At 49.4% G+C, this 19,751-nt stretch overlaps 1 protein-coding gene across 36 annotated transcripts in view; it reads left to right on the top strand.

Moving 5' to 3' along the window:
• Positions 1-19,751, top strand: part of CLASP2 (cytoplasmic linker associated protein 2) — a 2,478,243-nt gene that overhangs the window by 1,256,517 nt on the left and 1,201,975 nt on the right. For 30 of the 36 annotated variants that reach the window (XM_069613152.1, XM_069613155.1, XM_069613175.1 and 27 more), the window contains one exon: positions 1,731-1,754. The exons of the other annotated variants lie outside the window; for them this stretch is intronic. In XM_069613152.1, coding sequence (XP_069469253.1) covers positions 1,731-1,754 — 24 coding nt within the window. The remainder of the gene's footprint in view (positions 1-1,730; positions 1,755-19,751) is intronic. 36 annotated transcript variants of the gene reach the window in all.

Below are 19,751 nucleotides of genomic sequence, written 5' to 3'. Positions count from 1 at the left end.
GTCTCGAATGACAAGATGCAATACTTCACGGTGACCACTGGATGTCGGACTATATGCCCAGCATGTGAATCTAAGCAGATTCAATCATCAGAAATGCTTTTACGGTAAATAATGCATGTCATATTGATAGTATTGTGTTGGCTTAGAAGTATTACTGTGATTTTCTTATTGTGTGTTGAATCTCAAAGGCCTTGAAATAAATGTATTTGTATTTTTAATATACATATACACCTAACTGGGAGTGATTTGTAAGTGTACTTTACTCTGTGTGCTCATTGAAGTCTTTCAGTCATCTTCACCCCTCCTGAAACCTAGTCATGACCGCCGCCAATGCTACCTTGAATGTTCTGGCTTGTCCAGAAGGTTACCCTATTCCAAGAAACTAGGCTGGCCTTGTGCAAAACGGCTTTTCTTGTGGCCATCACCTTTGCCAGGAGGGTTTGTGGGATCCAGGCCCTATCCTGCAACTCACACCCCTATTTCGTGCCAAAGGTTCAGTCGGAATTCCACCTCAACAAACCTTTGGTGTTACCTGTGTTTTTCCCAAAGCCTTCATCACAGGCTGAAAGGGCCTTGCACTCTGGACGTTGCTCGTGCCCTGAAGTTGTACGTGGCATGCAAAAAGAGTTTTCAGAAGTCTTCTCAACTGTTAGTGAACTTTGGTACTGTGAACCATGTGAAGGATTTGTCCATGGCTTCCAATTCAAGGTGGCTCTCTGGCTGCATCATGCACTTTCATAGGTTAGCGAACCGACCGCTGCCCGGCCATCTGAGAGGTCACTCCACCAGAGCGGTTGCTAAGACGCCGGTGTTCCCGTCTGGTGTACCCCTGCTGGACATCTGCAGGGCTGCTACGTGGAGGTCCACGCTCACCTTCACTAGAGTCTACTGCGTGGACAGGGATTCCAGGGAGGAGTCAAGAGTTGACTAATCAGTGCTGCGCAACCTGTTTGCTTGAAGTGGGCGTGTTCCAGAGGTAAGAGTAATTGCATCTGTTGAGCCTTGCCGCCTCCTGTGGTTGTGTAATGTTGTACTGCTATGTATTCATCATTCTTGAGCATGTGAAACCATGCCAGATCCCATGCTGGAGAAGGAAAAAGTTACTTAACTGTAACTATTGTTCTCCAGCATGGATCTGGCATGGATTCACATGCAAACCCTCTCTCCTGCCCCTCTGAGGCTCTTCTTCGTCATAATGCCACTTTACGTGCTTTCCAAATCTGAAGATGGCTGCCAGAGGCGGGGCTTAGGGAGAGGACTGTCATTGGCTGGTAGCCGTATGAACCAGAGGACATCGATTGGTTTAAAGGACAAATACAGTTTGAAAGTGAAACTTTTTTTTATTTTACAGAGGATTCTCGGCTTGACCACTGGGAATATTCATGAGCATGTGAATCCATGCCAGACCCATGATGGAGAACAATAGTTACAGGTAAGTAACCTGTTCCATCACTTTTATCTCCTCAAATAGTCCCCATGCTTTTGTGACAGGGACATTTACTTTCTTCACAATGTGATATATTTTCGAATGGAGCGGTAATGCTATTTTGTTAAGTTATCTGAAGCTTGATTAGAACACCTTTGTTATACATATGCCCATTTTAGTTAGCAGAGTGGGTCGTTTTGTTTTTGTCTCTGTATTATGTGTTGTACATGTGTGTTTTTGTGCTGTGATCACGTTTATTCTAACATAAAAGTCTTTCCTGTTCCTCTGCTTACTCTTTCCAAAGAGGATACTTCTGACAAGGTAGATGGTAAGAACATCTTTCCTGTCTTTTTATAACCTAGCTGAAAAATCTGGGAAAATGGTTTGCATGCAGTATTAATTCTATCGTCTTTGCTTCCATTGCTCAGGCATAGTAATTGTTTGTTTTGTTAATTGTGTGTTTTGTTTTCATCATTTATTATTGAATGGCAGAACGTTTACCCCTCTTTTATTTTGCTGAAATATGAATACAGATTTGCAGAATGCTTGAAGAAATCTTAGCTCAGCACAGTATTCTGCATATTTTGTTACTGACATCTTGTGTTCTAGATCATGCTTTGCTAATGTGTCTGATGGCCAAATGAGTGTTGCACCAGTGTTACTTTGTAGAGTACATCTTATCATTATATGCCAAGAGAGCATGGACTATTTGCATATGAACGCAAAAACTGTTTATCTATAGAAGAATATTGTCTAATTGTATTAAATTTGCTTGAATATTTTGTTAAAACAAAAGGCAAACGTTATTCCCATGTCATGCTTGTTTTTATAGTGCTTCTACATACTGGTTGGCTCACTGTTTTGTGTAACATGAAAGGGGGTGCATAAGAAGTCCACACAAGGGCTCAGTGGCGTCCCAGACCTAACTTGCTGTCTTTCCAACTGCACATCCCAGGATACAGATCATGAGAGAAATAGCCAGGTGGAACACCACTATCCTGATCTGTCAAAAACAGTATAATTGTAACAACCGGCTGTCTAGGCATGGATGATTAATGTACTGCAAATGGAAAAGCCTTAACATAATCTGATGGCTAATTGTACCCTGCAGAGACATATAGGTCTGGTGTGGGGATGGTGGACAAGTTGGAGCAAATGGAATCCAGTGTTCCTTGCAGGAAGAGCAGTCGGGCCCATTAAAAGCAATGGGAATGGATTGGGTCCAGATGATGCCCCCTCCAATGCCGCCAGACCGATGGCGCACACTCTTCTTGCTGTGTTCCGAAAATGTGGCTGGCTCATTTAACCTACGGTGGCACTGTGGGGCCTGTGTTTTTTGGAGGGGTTAGGAGCAGGGAGGGTTTGTTCCCCCCCACCCAACCCTTTGTCCCCCTTCTGCCTTTTCTCCCCATCCCCAAGTATCTCTCCCTTCAGTGTCCCCAGCCCCTACATAGCTGGCCTTAGTTCCCTGTGGTGCCAATTGCTGTGCCATGTCTTCTAACGGCATCATGGAGGTGTGTCATTTGACATGCATAGCCGGTAGGAGCGATAGGAATCAAGAGTTTCAAGTGCATGAAAGAACCACATGTTCCAGGATAAAAATAGAACATTTGTCGCTAGGCTAACTAAACTAGAAAGCTCAATGATGGGAACAAATCCATAAGGCTAAATCATAGGTCTCACAGATGTGAACCAAACAATGTCATTGCCACATTCTGTTATAAATCCGTATGATCAAAAGATGTCAGTTAAGCGTTTTCAAGACCTCAAACTGCATTTAAAGTTTGAGTTAGATTTCCATTTGTTCTTTACTTTCTGCACTTGTTTTCATTTCTTTGCTTGGACCTGCAATCCTGACCATTACCTGGTTCACAGTTACCTCAGAATTCCACTAGGCTATTAACACAAGTAGTTGTCTGCAAATTAACCTCCCCATGCATATCCGGAGACACCAGAATATGCATGGAGCAGTAAAGTCTAGCATGCAACAAAAAAGGTTAAGCAGCGATTATTGCTGAGATGCAGGATAGGTTGGGGTTCAGGCGAGCTAGGGTGTTAATAGCTAGAGTGGAATGCACATGATTAGCACCTAACTACTTTGGTCTAATATTTGTGTCCCAATATCCTAATGCTTTGTAATATAATTAGCCAGTTTGTCACTTTTATGAGAAGGTTTTACTGTGCCTTGCTAGGATTTAACATGTTTTCTTCTGTTCTTGAAAATTGGCAAATTCGGAGTCCTTTCAAAGCAGTGTTTCAATGGATTGCCTTTCTCCCGCAGATTCCTCATCTGATAGATATTCCCTCCAGCTTTGCTGCTTCAGAAAGATTTTCGATAGGGGGCGTAGTGGACCTCGATCCGGCCGTCGACCGTTGATCTGTCTTGCTCGACAGCTGGTCGTTGGTCTTGGACGTGACATCAGGTGTCGTATAAATACCACGTTACGATGCCCCAACCTCTGTTACTTGCTTTTTTTTTTGTCATGCTAACACGCTGCTTCAGAACACAGATTCTTCACGATTTGTCAGTCGCTCGTGTATCTGGTTTCAGACGGTGTTCCGATTGTGTCAGCAAGATGTCCATCACTGACCCACAAGAGTTCTGTCTCTGGTGCCTCGGCACAGGACTGATGGGTGTCCATCGTGAGCCAGAATTTAACTCCAATCCCTACGCGATCGAGCAGCAAAACTCGCTCTGGGTTGACCGCCTTCAAAATCACGTGCGCGGTCGTCAGTTCGGTCTTCGGAGCGAAACTGAGGTGCACACCCCCGAGTTACAACATAGGCGGAAAAAGTAACGGTCCCACACGAGGAGCCACTTTACTCTGTCCTCGTCCCGAAAGAAGAAAATGTTAGCAGTCGGCTGTGCCTACCACCCGCCAAGAGTGGGAGGATTTCAAATCCTCCATCCTTGACATGTTCAAAAAGCATGCTGCTGTGGGCGTGGCTAATCCCCCCGCACCCCATGCAACAGGCTTCGGAGCCAAGAGCGCCGCTCGGTATACCCAACCACTCCAGTGCCCTGCTACGGACAATGTCGGCACCAATTAATCTTTTGACACACAAAGAAATCCAATGGAAGCTGGATCAACCCTGTGCATCCAAGGATGTCGAAGCTACGGCGTCTTCATCCCCATCGACATCCACTTTCTCCAGCATGGGGTCTGGCATGGATTCACATGCTCATGAATATTCCCCGTCAGGCTGGGAATCCTCGGTAAAGAAAAACTGTTTTTCACTTCTGGACTGTCTTTCTCCTAACAACCAATCACTGGTCTCTCGGTCATACTGCCCCCAGCCAATGACTGCCCTCTACATAAGCCCCTCCTCTGGCAGCCATCTTCAGAATTTTACCGCACGTTCATGTGGTGGGAGTCCTCGTTCTTAGCTCTCTGGCTTTTTGCTGCGTTTTGCGCTTTTTCTAAGAGTTTACTCTATTTTTTTCAGTCAATTGAGTCTCAAGCTCCATCAACCCCTCTCTTCCGAATTACAGGGACCCGTTTTTGGATTCTTCAGCGCCCCTCAAGTGTGGATTTTGGCGAGTTCAACTTTTGGAGGATTCCAGAAGCTCAAGGCCTACACCACGTTGACATGGTGGAGGAGAAAAAGGACTCGGCGCCTTGGTTCAAGATTTGCCCAGGTTGCGGCCTGCTGAACATTTTTCGGACGACGGGCACTCCCTGTGTCTCCACTGCCTACACTCGGACCCAACGCACGTGGAGGAAGACTGCATTTTGTCAGAACATGGTACCCTGCACTCTGAGCGACCAACGCAGGCGACTCAGCGAGTAGCTGCAGGCCAAGGCCCCTGCTCTGAGTGAGTCCTGGCAGCATGTCTCCCCTGCCCAGAAGAAGTTGAGTGGTCTTCTAAGACCTTTGAGGGCACCCCTCCCACGGGGACCCAACATAAGGCTAACAACTGCAAGTCCACTGCCCCCGGGAGCGCCATTGCAGCGGGCTCCTCGGTAGCGAGGGCGAGTACAGCGTCTCCAGCGCCTTCGACCACGAGCCAACGCTCAGGATCTTCAAAGAGGACCACCCAGGCAAGCTCTTGGAGAAGACCCAGGCAGGCCCTACAGAGAAGACCAAGGGGGAGTGGGGCTTGGACCCTCCCCCGAAGGTGAAGACCGCAGGCTCCACCAAGGCCGTGAAGGCCTAAGGCCCAACCTTCAATCGAAGGGGTGGTGGCATCCCTCGCGAAGTCCGCTGTTTCGGATCCGCAGGACGCAGACCCGAAGGCCAGAGTATCCCTGCCTGCCAGGAGGGAGTCCTCTTTTCAACCCATTACCAAAACAGTCTCCCTTGATCGCAGAGAGGGGGGGCGGGGGCGGTAGCACTTCAACGTGCAGACATCTCCTCTGAGGAGGAGCTTACCAACATTCCGTTCCAGGAGGAAACGATGCATCGGGAGCGGGCCCTACAGGAAGGATCCGACAAGGGTGACGACAAAGGTGACGTTGAGGAAACTGACAAGGAGCAGCAGGGCGGTGAGGGCGTGGAGGACCAACCTCAGCCGCAGAAGCCTGCTTCCCCATTGCCGCATCCACCTCAGCAACCACCTGGAGATATCTCGATGGACATTCTCACGGCTCTGCACACCCTGTGCTCGGAAATGTAGATGAGGATGCCCCTTGCACAGGCACCCCCCCACCCCCGCAGCGCCGGGATCTTCAGGGGAGCCACTGGTCAAGAAGAGGCGGGTCCACCCTCCGCCTCCCTGCCACACCTATACCTCCCCGCAACCCCAGAGGAATGATACGGACCCGGACACAGTGACGATGGGAACAGGGACGGACAACGACAGCGGGTTGGGAGATCTCCAGTCTCTGCCCCCCAGATCTTTGCCACCCGATGAGATAGGCTCCTTCCATGCCATGATCTCGAGGGAACCGCGGATCCTCCCGGGTACAGTGTTGAGGTACCGGAAGGTTCTTTTCTGGGGACTACACCCGAGGTGCTGCGCCCTTTTACCTGAACCATGGCCGAGGGGCTACGCCCTAATACCGGCAATACGTCCGATAGGGCGTCTAAACGCAGCTCTTCCGACCCCCGGGTCGAGGGTGTCGCACCAACCGGGCGTAGGCCCGAGGAGCAGGGTAGGCCTCACGATCCATACCCAAGAGTCTTGGACGAGGCCGGGCCCAGTGGGCTGAGCACCACGTTGCAGGCACGTGGCAGGCAGCTTGACAAAATGGCCACCGTGCCATAAAGAGGCACCCGTCCAACGCCATTCCAGTAATTCGGCGAAGAACGAGTGTCAAGGTGGGACTGGCCTCAACCAGGTATGTGGCCTACAGTCTACCCTTCAGTTGCGCAGGGCGTCTTTCCGTGGTGTCCATATGGAGAGGGTATGCAGTGGCTCCAGCTGCCCTCGCTACCCCGCCGGCACTCCCTGCCACCTCTTTGGCCAGTGAGGAGGTGCTCTTCGAGAAGTTCCTTAGCCTCATAAAGTCACTTCAAACGGAGATTAACACCATCAGGGAAGTAATTCCCGCCATACTAGCGACACCACAGACTCCTCCATCGGGCCCCCAGGCCCCGATGCAGCCGCCTCCCCCGGCTCCAGAGCCAGCTCTGCAAACACCGCCGCCGCCTCATCCTCTGGCTGCGGTCTCTGTCCCCAGCCTCCGGTGCCAACTCCTCCTCCACAAGATCCTCCAGATACGCAGGACACGGATAAGGAGGAGGATCCTGACACACCATCCTCAGCCAGGGCCTTCCACGAACGTCTTGCTGGTTTGGCGGAGTACCTCAGCCTCCCCCAACCTGAAGTTGATCAGCTGGCTGAGGGGGTTCTGGCTGTAGTCCTCACGCGATGCCCCTCTGCCAAATCAGGGATTCCTATGCAGACCAATGTAGTCTCCCTGGCCAAGAAGGGCTTGCTCAAACACCGCTCGGCCCAGCCGGTCAATGGACGCCTGGACGCCAAGTACAAGCAGGTGGAGGGACATACACTCTTGCTTTCGGCCCATCCCCAGCCACACTCTTCGGTGATCGCTGCGGCATCACTATACTTCAAGCCTCAGTCGTCCTCAGCCTCTTCCTCTGCGGCGCTGCTAGGCAAGGAGGAGAAGATCTTGGAGGCATATGGCAAGAAACTCTATTCCAAAGCCTATTTACAACTACGTCGATGCCATGTTGGCTGCCGCAAACCAGAGATTATGGTGGGAAATTGCTGACTTCCTCCCGGAACTCCCCACCCAGAGCCAATCACGCTTTAAGGCGGGGCTAGCTGAAGCTTAGCTGGTGGCGCATGACCTCATGGAATCCACAGTGGCTCATATCGATACCTCAGGCCGTGCCATCTGTATTGCCAGAGACATGAGAAGAACAGCCTGGCTCGAGGCAACAAAATTCAACCCGGATGTCCAGGAGTGCATTCTAGATCTACCGTTTGGGGGGAGAGGGGGGTTCTTCCACTCCTCTACGAACGACGAGCTGGACAAAAAGAAAAACAGCTCACAAACGGCTAAGTATTTATCCATCCTTACAAATACCTACCACACCCAAATCGTACAGCCAATCTCAGCAGCGCTCGGAAAGGGGTCATGCATATGGAGGTTTCCGCGGCTTCTAGGAACGCAGATCCAGGCAGCCGGACTGCTCGCCATCTCAGAGCCGGCGCAAGCAACACAATGGGGGTTGGTGGGGGGGGGGGGAGTAAGGGCTTTTCCAGTCCCCCACCTCAGCGACAGCCTCCGAGGGAAAGAAAGCTTGACACGCCCCTTCGGGTCCACGTGTCTCCAGTGGGGGGGCAGGCTTGCCCTCCATGCACATTTCTTGCGCCAGAATTTCGCGGTCGCCTGGATCCTTTCTGTAGTATCCACTGGGTACAACCTTCCTATCCCAGCCTCTCCTCCCTCCTCCCCTCCGCTCCCACAGGTTGGGACACCAACTCTTTTGGCAGAGATCCGGTTGCTCGTAGAGAGCCAGGCAGTGGAGGAAGTCCCAGCTTCCCAGTGAGGCCTTTACTCCAGTATTTTTGTCATTCAGGAGAACAACCAGGCGTGCATGAAAGTTGTGGTGGACCTTTCCACCCTCAACCTCTCCTTACCCCTGCAAAAATTCAAATTGGTTACGCCAGCTTTTATAGTGGAGACATTGGACAGGGGAGACTGGATGTGCTCCCTGGATCTGAAGGATGTGTACCTACTACCTACACGTCCCGATTTGGCAGCCCCATCGTTCTTTCATATGGTTCAGGATCATGGGCTACCATTTTCAATACAAGGTCCTTCCTTTTTGGCCTCAATTAGCCCCCAGGATCTTTACCAGACTCATGAATGCCGTGGCGGCCCTCCTTAGAGCGCAGGGTCTACACATCTACCCATAACTCGATGACTGCCTCGTCAGGGCTACATCTCCGGAAGCGGTTCACCACTCTTCCCATGCCCTTATGAACACACTACACAATCTGGACTTCTCTCTCAATCTCAAGAAGTCTCAGCTGCAGCCCATGCAGACTGACCTTGCTGGGCCTCATCTGGGACACGTGCTCCGAGAATGTCCTCCCGTCGGAGGACAAAATCTCAGTCATCAAGAAGGCCACCGCCCACTTCCTCAGCAGAGAGGTGACCTCGGCATGGTGGTACCAACATCTCCTGGGCCTACTTGCAGCGGTCCTATTAGCCATTCCGCACACAAGACTAAGGATGAGGAGGATTCAGCTGCACTTTGCGGCCTAATGGAACCAGGAGAGGGGCTCTCAATCTGAGATGATCAACGTCCCTCCATCTCTCCACCCGGACCTAACATGGTGGTCCAGGGACTGCAACCTACAGACGGGCAAGCCCTTTTGGCCGCCCTCCCCGCAGGCCACCGTCGCCACAGACTCCTCACTCGAGGGCTTGGGAGCCCCCTGGACGGCCTACCACATCAATTGGTTGGAGCTGAACGCCATTTGGCTAGCGCTCATAGCATTCCTACCGCTTCTCAGGGGCAAGGCTGTCCTCATCCAGACAGACAACTCGACCAGCATGTACTACGTCACCAAGCAGGGAGGCACCAGATCCCCTCCACTGTGCAGCCTGGCAATCAGGATGTGGGAATGGGCCCTCGAAAACGATATTTACCTCACGGCAGTCCACCTTTTGGGGGACTCCAGCCTGGAAGCGTACAGGCTCAGCAGGCTGGAAGTGGACAATTATGAGTGGCAGCTAAGCGACCTCGTTCTTCAGGAGATCTTCAACAGGTGGGGTCACACCCATGTGGATCTCTTTGCCACCTGGCACAACAAGAAGTGTCCCCATTTCGCATCCTGGCAAGGTCAGGGCTCTGGCTCTCTGGGCGACGCATTTCACCTCCAGTGGACCGGCATGAAAGCCTACGCCTTTCCGCCCACTCCCCTGATCCACAGGGTCATTTGCAAAATCAAGGTGTCTCGCTGACTCATTATTCTGATAGCTTCATGGTGTCCGGGCAGGCCATGGTTTTCAGAGCTTCTCAGCCTCTCGGAGGTGCCCCCGATTCACCTTCCAACAGGCCCAGCACATCTTCTGGCGCAGCAGATCCACCCTGCCCCAGGGAAACTAGCCCTCACAGCGTGGTACCTGATCAGGAAACGCTTCAGCACCTTAGCCTCTCACAGGCCAATCTGGAGATCATACAGGGCACCAGGAGCAAAGCCATCAGGACCCAGTACAAAAGCAAATGGACCAGATTTTGCCACTGGGCAGACTTCAAGGGCATCGACCCCTTGGCGTGTGTTAGGGAGAATTCTCATTTATGGCTAATTTCCCTCACCTAGTGAGTCCCCCAGCAGCTTGGCTGGACTTCTGGAGTTTAATTTTTTCCACCTGGTAAGAGTGAGAGCTTTTCCCCCACTCTTACCTGTGTTTTGCTATGTGTTTCCATCTGTTTTTGTGATTGTGGACTCTGAAGTACACCACTTCAGTAGCCCTCTTCTTTGTGTGTGTCACACATCACCTTCAGTGCCGTGGCACAGGTTTGTCTTTGAGACTTTCCTCGACTCCATTTCTGAGGCGACTACTGTCCCCCAGAAAAGGGTAAAGTTATCATTAACTTTACTTAGTCAATCTACCACAGATCCAGTACACCCCATCTTCCATGGAGTACTGGAAATGGTTAACTCGTATCCCTTTTTATCTGTACCTCCTAGAGCATTGTTTCGCTCTTTTTAACATTTAGACTTGGCTGGTGGCAGTGGTATCTACCCTAACTTTTCTACCACGATTATATTAGATAAACTTGGAACCGTTCTTGGCTATTATATTAGCCTCGAACATAAACCCGCTTGACCAAATCGTCTTGCTTTTGGCTCCAGTTGGGTTTATTCACCATTTCTTTTTGTTAAAGTCTTTCTTGTATTTTACTTTGCGCGGCAAACTAGGTTCGCCTTCTTTGTTCACTATCTTTTGGCGGGCTTCTGCCCAAAAGCCCTCCTCAAAGCGCCTGGGTGTCTAGGTGGGCTGAATGTGAGGGAGGGTTGTAGTCACCCCCTGCACAAGGTATCCTAGGAAACCCAAGTCGCACTTTCCCATGATTGGCCAGGGTAGTTGTCCGTGCTGGACAACCCCCCTGCTGGGTGATTGACAGCCAGGCTGCGTGAATGCGGGTTTTTCGCATAAAAGGCAGGTCTCTTGGGTTAGAAGTCAGTGAGTCGCCACTGGAACTACAAGGAACCGAAGAGAAGCGGAGATAAGGAAGACTGCTGGAACTACCCCGTCCCTGTGAAGTCCTGCTGCAATCCTGAGCTATCTTCCCTTCAACGACTCAGAGAAGATCCAGTCCGGAGTCTTCTTCCCTTGAGCTTGGTGGGGATAACCAGCTCATCTTCTACAGCCAGAGGATCCTCTTCCGTGGTCGGAATCGCTGCACACTGCTGTAGTGGTCCAGATAGCCACCTGAAGAGCCTCTCCTGTTTTTAAGGAGCGCACCTTTTATTCTGTGTGGCTGCTGCCGGCCTCATCCCTGTGTGGTGCAGACCCCCTTTAGACGTCCTCCCTTCTCGACGAAGCTCCAGGAATCGTGGGTCTGCGGGCAACCAACAGGAACAACTGCCAGGGCACCAGCTGCACCATTGGAACAAGGTACTGTGTTCTGTTGAGGAAACTGGGTGAATCCCTTTTTCTTCATTTCCAAGGCTTGACCTCGTCTTCCCTCCTTCTTATAACTTTTGCTTCCGAACATTGACAATATCGAAGTACTTTTGGCTCAGTTGAATCGTGAACTGTTAGACTGTGTGATCTTCGGCAACTGGCCCCGGTGTCTTTCGACCCTGGCTCCGGCCCTTTGACTTTTGAACTCATGTCTCGTGTTGCTTGATTCTGCCTGCCTAACCAAAATATATTGCCTGTGATTTTTGCCTCCAACTCCCTCTGGGTATCTCAGGTGCTAGGTGTTGCCCCGGTAGCATTTCATGTCACGGATACACATTTGTTTAGTAGACCGAACTGTCAAAAAGTGATCGCATTCATATCCGCGGTAACGTGTTTTTGTGCCTAACACCGGTTCATTCCAACACAGGGTACTTACCTTGAGACTTACTGTACAAAGTGAATTGGTTAGTTGCAGTATATTTAACGTGTGGTTTTTATTGAAGTTTAATAGAAAGTGTTGTGTCTTTAACGAATGGTTTAAAATTAAATGTACTTATATTTTTCTACCGGAAACCTTGAGTCAGTGTTTGCTTGAGTCACAGTAATCGTGGTCCCTTTGTGTAATCTCTGCTACTGCTCATATACTCTTGAGATAAGCCTGGCTGCTCCGCCACTGCTACCACTATGACATAGTAGTACAGGCTTGTACCAAAGGTAAAACTTGTATAGCCACCTGTAGTCTTAATTGTGTGTAGTGGTCCCTAAGGGCACTGCACAGGATTCTGCTTAACAGCGTGCACTTTGGACGACGTGCTCTCCTTTTCAACAAACCTCACTCATTCAGGCGTGCAGGTGGACACCTGCCGCTCATACCTTGCAGCCATTGGGGCTTACAGGAAATCGGAGGAGGGCATTTTCTCCTGCTCCAACCCTATAGTCAAACAGCTGGCCGGGGGCCTCGCTAGGCTCAATCCGCCCGTCAAGAGACTGCACCCCGTGTGGGACCTTAACATAGTCTTGGGTGCCCTGGCACACAATCCATTCGAGCCAATGGCGTCCATGGACATCAGGCTGGTCACCATCAAGATGGCCTTACTAGTCGGTCTTACCTCGGCTCGCAGAGTCAGCGAGATCCAGGCGCTGGTCGCCTCTGATTCATATTCCACCTTTCACAAAGACAAGGTAGTCACGCGGACGCACCAGGAATTTTTGGCCAAGGTTCCATCTGTGTTCCACTTGAAAGAGGAAATGGTCCTTCCTACGTTTTTTCCCGAACCCAAGGACGAAGCACAGAGTGCTGCACTGCCTGGATGTCAGGCGTGCCCTAAAATTCTACTTGGACAGGACCAGGGGCTTCCGCAGGTCGGACGCCCTGTTTGTCACTTTCGGGGCTCAAGACCAGGCTATCAGGCCTCGAAGGCTTCCATATACCGCTGGATGGTCTCTGCCATCAGAGAAGCGTACGAGGGCCAGTACAAGCTACTTCCGGCCAACATGCTCATGCATGCCCACGCAGTCAGGGCCAAGGCAACGGCCATCGCATTCCAGCGCCATGTCCCTGGGCAAGTCATAAGCGGGGCGGCCACTTGGGCCTCTCCCTCGGCTTTCTGTGTGCATTACTGTTTGGATGCCGGCTCTAGATCGGATGCGGCCTTCGGACAGGCGGTACTCAAGAACCTATTTGCTTAAGGAGGGTCTCCTCTCCACCCTGGGGCTACATTCAGTTGTAATCGCCGATCCAGTATGGAGGAAAGGGGACGGTACGTAAGAGTAATTAGAAGTTACTCATCGTAGTGACTAACATACTCTTAATCCATAGTCCCCTTTCCTCAATACGTCCCACCAACCTCCCCCCTAATAATACTGGTGTCATTAGGCATTGTTAAATATATTGTCGACGCGTAAATGGGGACTGAGGTGTGGAGCCGGAGGGCGGAGTCAGGGCAGCGCATGCTCCCTGGGCCGCACCCCCGCGCGCCTCTAAATTTAAAGGGGAAGAAGGTTTTTTTCTGGTGAAAAAGGTTCCGTCTCCCGTCCCTTGGAAGGGACACCCATATAGTATGGAGGAAAGGGGACTATGGACTAAGTACGTTAGTCACTACGGTGAGTAACTTATCATTTCTCCAGCATGGGTCTGGCATGGATTCACATTCAAACCCTCCTGCCTGCCCTTCTGCGGCTCTTCTCTTGGTCCTACTGCCACTTTACGTGCTACTAAATCTGAAGATGGCTACCTGAGGAGGGGTTTAGGTAGAGGGCAGTCATTGGCTGTGGGCAGTATGACTCAGAGCTCAGTGATTGGTTGTTTGGAGAAAGACAGTTCAGAAATGAAACTGAAACAGATTTTTTTCTTTACCGAAGATTCCCAGCCTGACTGGGAATATTCATGAGCATGTGAATCCATGCCAGACCCATGCTGTAGAACAACAGTTCCAGATAAATAACTTGTTCCTTATTGATTACAGGCCTTCTGAACACTCTGGAAAATGAATGCAACAGGTAGTATTGTCACACAATACTACAACACAAATATATGCAATCACTAACAGGTTCACTAATAAACATTGGATGCTTACCTGCTTTGCTTAAGTTAGATGCAGTAAACAATGGGAAGCAAATCACAAGAGCAGTACCCCAATTTGAAAAGTCCAATCCCTAAGATGAATGAGGCTTAGTGCGCGAACGTTACTGGGTTCAATGGAGTGTTTCCGGCCAGTATGTGTGTTTTTTCTTTTTATTTTTTTTTACAAAGGATGCAATGGGGTTGTGGCGATGATAGTTTCAAACTATTTCAACGTTATTTATCGATTTACTAATAGAAAGGTACATGTTCTCTTTTCTTACATACCAAAGGCTATCCCAGGGGCAGGATACCCGACCCAGATTAGACAACCAAAAGTAATTGGAATTTAGATAGGAGATAAAGGGACTGACTCCCAATGTTATCTAATGGAGGACAGGGGTGGGGAGGACAGTCGCACTGATGCTTACTTTCACCCCTCCACCCCCGACTCTGATGTGCACAGATGTGTTTGTAGATCATCTTGTGATCGCTGGGTGCGCCATCTGCTGCTGTTTGTTCCAGTGAGAGGTGCCCAGGAGTTGCGGGTTTGGGGATATTTCTGGTAGGCTGGTAATGCAAGATGCAACCCCTGTCGTGAGGGAATGCAGAGTCCCACAATGCAGGCCCCCTTAGGAGACTTATGAATGGAAGGTGACGAATTCCAGCAATGACCACTTTTCTCAGGCGACGGCAGGCATCCTTCCAGTTACAGCATCTGCTTCAGGATAGGTTCCCTTGGATGTGGGCAGCTGAAATTCGGGGTGAACATGACTTGTGGCACATGCTGGCGATTACCAAAGTTCCCTAACTTGAATTCGGAATTGCAACAGTTCCGGCGAGTTAGCCCATGAGAGAGCACTACCGAAGGCTCTGAAGGGCTGGATCCTTGGGAAGGCATCAAGACTAGTTTGTCCTACTAGTCCAAGGCCTGAAGCACCTTTTAGGATCTTCAGAGATCAGGCAGATGAGCATGGCTTCACTGGGCTGGACACAGGAAGGGAAGGTGGGCCACTTTAGAAGGATTCTTTGCTCCAACGTATATGGATCTCCAGAATAGCTGCAGAGGTCCTCCTTTTATCGACGTTTTGAGCTGTAAGCAAGTTAAGGCTCTGGATCATTCAAACAGCCGGACGTTGTCCAGTCGGGGACAATTACTGGTTTCACATCCACCCCAGAAGTAGACTTTTTAGCACTAACGATGTGGACTGGGACAAGACAGTCCCAGCAACCTTCGTGGAACACGCACTCACTAGCCTTTGAAAGCTGCAGCTTTACCAGGCAAGTGCATTACCTTGTAAGGACTTCCTGACCTTAGCAGGAAGAAGGCCAAACTATAATATGGCCAAAGAACAAGCGAAAATCTCAAGGCACAGCCATTTTAGGCGTTTAGCCACGTTTCGTAGCCATATGGGAATATAGCTCAGGGGCAACGTGCTCTCCTTGGAAGCAAGACGACATGGAGCAACACAGGTTCGATCCCTGGGTCAGCGCATAGAACCCTCTCGGTATTAAGCACGTTAAAAAACATATATCATAAATGCGAATATGCACACCAAAAATATGTAAAGTGGTAACAATGCAACTGCTGTCACCAGCTTGTCTTTACGCGCGTACACAAGTAAACAAAAATCCTCTGTGTAATAAGATGGGGTGATGCAAAAGTATCGTAATTGTAACATGTTTTGTGCAATGTTAAAAATACATGAAGAATAAAGGTTTTCCATAATAACTTACTAGAAAGTCTTAATTCTATTAAAGACTCAGAGGTGAGCATTGTGCTTCTTTCTTTTATTCAACAATAAAGAAAAAGCTCAGCAGCAAGATATTTGTGCACCAAATGTGCCATGAGTAATGTGCAGAAAAACAGGTGCACCAAATAAATATAATAAGGATAGCAATATAACAGTAATATAACAGTGACATCATAACATAAAAGGTAAGAGTCTCTGAAGGAACTACATTTCCCAGGGAGCTTAGCTCCAGTTCATTTAGAGGCCACCAACACGTGACCTAGTCCACCAATAGTAGTTCATATCCCCTGCATAAACAGTCCTAAACATAATGACACTTCCTCTTTCGAGGCTGCGAACTTGGTTGTCCATAGTAGAAGATAACTGTAGTCAACTTGAAGAAGAACGTGTCGGGCCGTGATCAGGCGGACTTGTCTGTAGGCGCTGTCAAAGAAAAAGGAAAATTAGTCTCTTGTATATGACAACCTCAGATCCCTTATCAGGGTGGGAGAAAATCGTGGAGTTATTCCGATAGAGTACATATAAATTTCAGAACATTAATCTTTTCATTACATATTTAATCAACATCAAGTAACATGCTGTTATTTTCTCGCCGGGTGGGATAATGCTCGCCTCTGAGTCTTTAATAGAATTAAGACTTTCTAGTAAGTTATTATGGAAAATCTTTATTCTATGTCAAGACCGGAGTCTCCCATTATGCTTGTTTAAAGCTTACTTACCACAATGGATGCCGGCTGATCTACCGGTTTTAGGTAGAATTGTTTGAATACTGATTCACTTGCCCAGTCTGCCATCCTCATGATGTCTTCTAGGCAAACTCCTGCCATGGCTCCTCTAACTGAGTGGGCTCCGAAGTGCTGGGTGTCTATCCCTGCTTGACCTAGCGTCCAGCGGACCCAACGTGCTAAGGTCGGCGCTGATACTGCTTTGTGCGGTTTACGCAGAGCTATCAGTAGCTGCCCGTTAGGGGAGGTTCTGAGTGAAGCTGTCTTTTCTTCGTAGACTTTTAAGCATTTAACCAAGCAGAGCTTAGGTTGATCTCTAAAGGCGGGATAAGAAATCACCCTGGAATTGCACTTTGGCATTGTATTCCATATTCATAGAAGAACAATCTGGAGAAAAGGCTCTGCCTGCTAATTCTAGAGCTCTGATGTCCGAGACTCTCCTGCAGGATACCAAGCAGAGTAGAGTAGTGAGTTTGCCAGATAGGGCCGTACGTGATAGTTCTTCGTTATGAGGCCATGACAAAAAAAGGTTCAGTACTTTATTAATGTCCCAAAGCTTGTCATAGTGAGCTGAAGGTGGGACGGTAAGCCTTACACCCTTAAGCAACCTGCAGACGAGGTGGTGTTCTCCTGCTGGTACTCCTTGGATAAGGTCATGATCTGCGGAAATTGCTGAACGGTAGGCGTTCACAGTCCTGTAGGCGAGCCCACTTTCTGCTAGGGATGCTAGAAAATTCAAAATCTCTTCTACAGGTACTGAAATTGGATGTAATCCTTTCTCACGAAACCAGGAGCTCCAGATGCTCCAAGAGTTGGAATATCTCTTCCGGGTAGTAGGAGCCCAGCTCTCTTCGATAAGGTTGATCGCTCTGTGAGACATGCCTGGGACTCTCCATCTTGACCTGAAATCCTCCAGGCCGCTAAAGTCAGAGATCCGCTGAGGAGGAGAGGATGACGCTGACCTGATGGGTCTAATAGGAGATCCGGAAGCTGGGGTAGTAGGATTGGAGAATCCGAAGAAAGTTCCAGAAGAACTGGATACCAGGTCTGAGATGTCCAGACCGGCGCTATAAGGATCAGATTTGCATGCTCCTCACGGGCCTTCGCCAGGGTCCTCACTATCATAGTGAAAGGAGGAAATGCATACAGTATTCCCTGGGACCATGACTCTAGGAATGCATCTGTTGCAGCTGCTGCCGGGTCCGGCCTCGAGCTGTAGAACGTTGGTAGTTGGGAGTTGAGTCTGGAAGCAAAGAGGTCTATGGACATAGGACCCCAGATCTCCTGAAGATGGAGGAAAACCTTTCTGTTGATTCTCCAATAGCTGTAATCTGTCGAGTGGCGGGAGTACCAGTCTGCTACTACATTTGAGAGGCCGGGAAGGTACTCCGCTGTAACTGAAATCTGATGATCCAGACAGAAATGCCAGAAGTCCTTGGCTAATTCTGCTAGGGGTCTCGACTTGGTGCCGCCCAGATGGTTGATGTATTTTACCGCTGAGATGTTGTCCAGTCTTTAGTAAAATACAACAACTAGCTCTGTCTTTGGCAAAAGAGCGCACTGCAAAGGAACCTGAAAGAAGCTCTAGACAATTGATATGAAGGTCCAGCTCTTGAGGGGACCAAGTCCCTCCCGTGGCTACGGAACCGCATCTCGCTCCCCAACTGGAGAGACTGGCATCCGACTCGATAATATCTGGAGTGGAGCCGAAGATGGCTCTGCCGTTCCAGGCTTCCATGTGAGTGAGCCACCAGTTGAGCTCTGTCCTCGCTTGAGGAGACAGTGTCAGGAGTTGAGAATAAGAAAGGCTTCGCCTTAAAGTGTTGGCCTTTTAGTCTTTGCAGTTCTCGATAGTGTAGAGGGCCGGTAAATATTGCTTGAATGGAAGATGAAAGTAGCCCTATCACTCTTGCTAGTTCTCGAAGAGAGAACTTGTTCTTCTGTAAGAGTCTGCGTATCTCTATTTTGGTAGAGTGAATCTTGGCTGATGGGAGTCGAAGTTGAGAATTCTGTGTATCCACTATGAATCCCAGAAATTCCATATTTTGGGATGGAAGTAGAACTGACTTCTCCCAGTTTATAAGAAAACCGAGGTTGAGTAGCAAGTTTATTGCCAGTTCGGTTTATTTCTGAACTAACTCCTGTGAGTGGGCCATGAAAATAATGTCGTCTAGATAAATTGAGACGGACACCTTGCTCTCTTAATTGAGCTACTACGGGTCTTAAGAGTTTGGTGAAAGAACCAGGGTGCCAAAGAGATTCCGAAGGGGAGACTTGTGAATTCCCAATCTCGATTTCTCCAAGAGAATCTGAGGTAACTGATGTGTGCTTGATGAATCGGCACTGCGAGGTAAGCGTCTTTTAAGTCTAGGCGCATAAGTCAGTCGTTCGGTCTCGGAAGATCTCTGAGAATGTGTATACCTTCCATTTTGAAATGGCGGTAAAGGATGAATTCGTTGAGCGCTCTGAGGTTTATGACTGGACGCACTTTTTGCTTCCTGCGTATCAGAAATATGGGACTGAAGAAGCCTCCCTGACTTGCGCAGGGGCGAATCGCTTGCTTCTGATGGAGACTGAGTATTTCGCTGTCTAAAGCGGTTTGATCTGTTAGAGACATTACTATGGGAGTGGGGCGACATGTCTGAATGGGCTGCGTGAAAAACTCTAGGCGCAGACCCCGAGCTGTGTCCCTTACCCAGGCGTCTCCCGATAAGGTATCCCAAGCATTTGCAAACATCCTTAACCTTCCTCCTATAGGTGTTAGTGGCGCTGGCGCTGTTATCAGTACACTGACCTGTAGATTGTTGTTGGGCTGGATATCTAGCCGCTCTCCTCCAGGGACGCCCTCTTCCACGACCTCTCGAAGGGAAGAAAGTGTCGGCGTTCTTGCCAGGAATTATGCTGGCCTCTGGATTGTTGAGGTCTCTTGTCGAAGAAGTAACGGCCGGAAGAGCGACCTCTTCCTTGTCCGGCCCAGGAGAAAACCTTGGTTGCAAATACTCTTTTTATTGAAGCCTGTGCTTTGTCCAATGCCGTGTATGTCCCAACGAATTTAGTCATCTCCTTCATAAAAGGATCTCCGAAAAGCTGGCCTTGCGCAGTTGGGCTGGATTCTGTGTCTGCCAGTTCGATTAACTTTTGTATAGGATGCCTTTCCGTCGCTCTGTTGAGATAGTGCAACTGCCGTTTCCCAAGAGGCAACTAGCTCTCTGGACCCAACCGGACAGT

The sequence above is a fragment of the Ambystoma mexicanum genome, chromosome 5p (genome assembly GCF_040938575.1).
Source record: "Ambystoma mexicanum isolate Mex_15411 chromosome 5p, UKY_AmexF1_1, whole genome shotgun sequence".
Taxonomy (NCBI): domain Eukaryota; kingdom Metazoa; phylum Chordata; class Amphibia; order Caudata; family Ambystomatidae; genus Ambystoma; species Ambystoma mexicanum.
The sequence above is the reverse complement of the archived record's forward strand: the minus strand, read 5'-3'. Positions and strand labels throughout refer to the sequence as shown.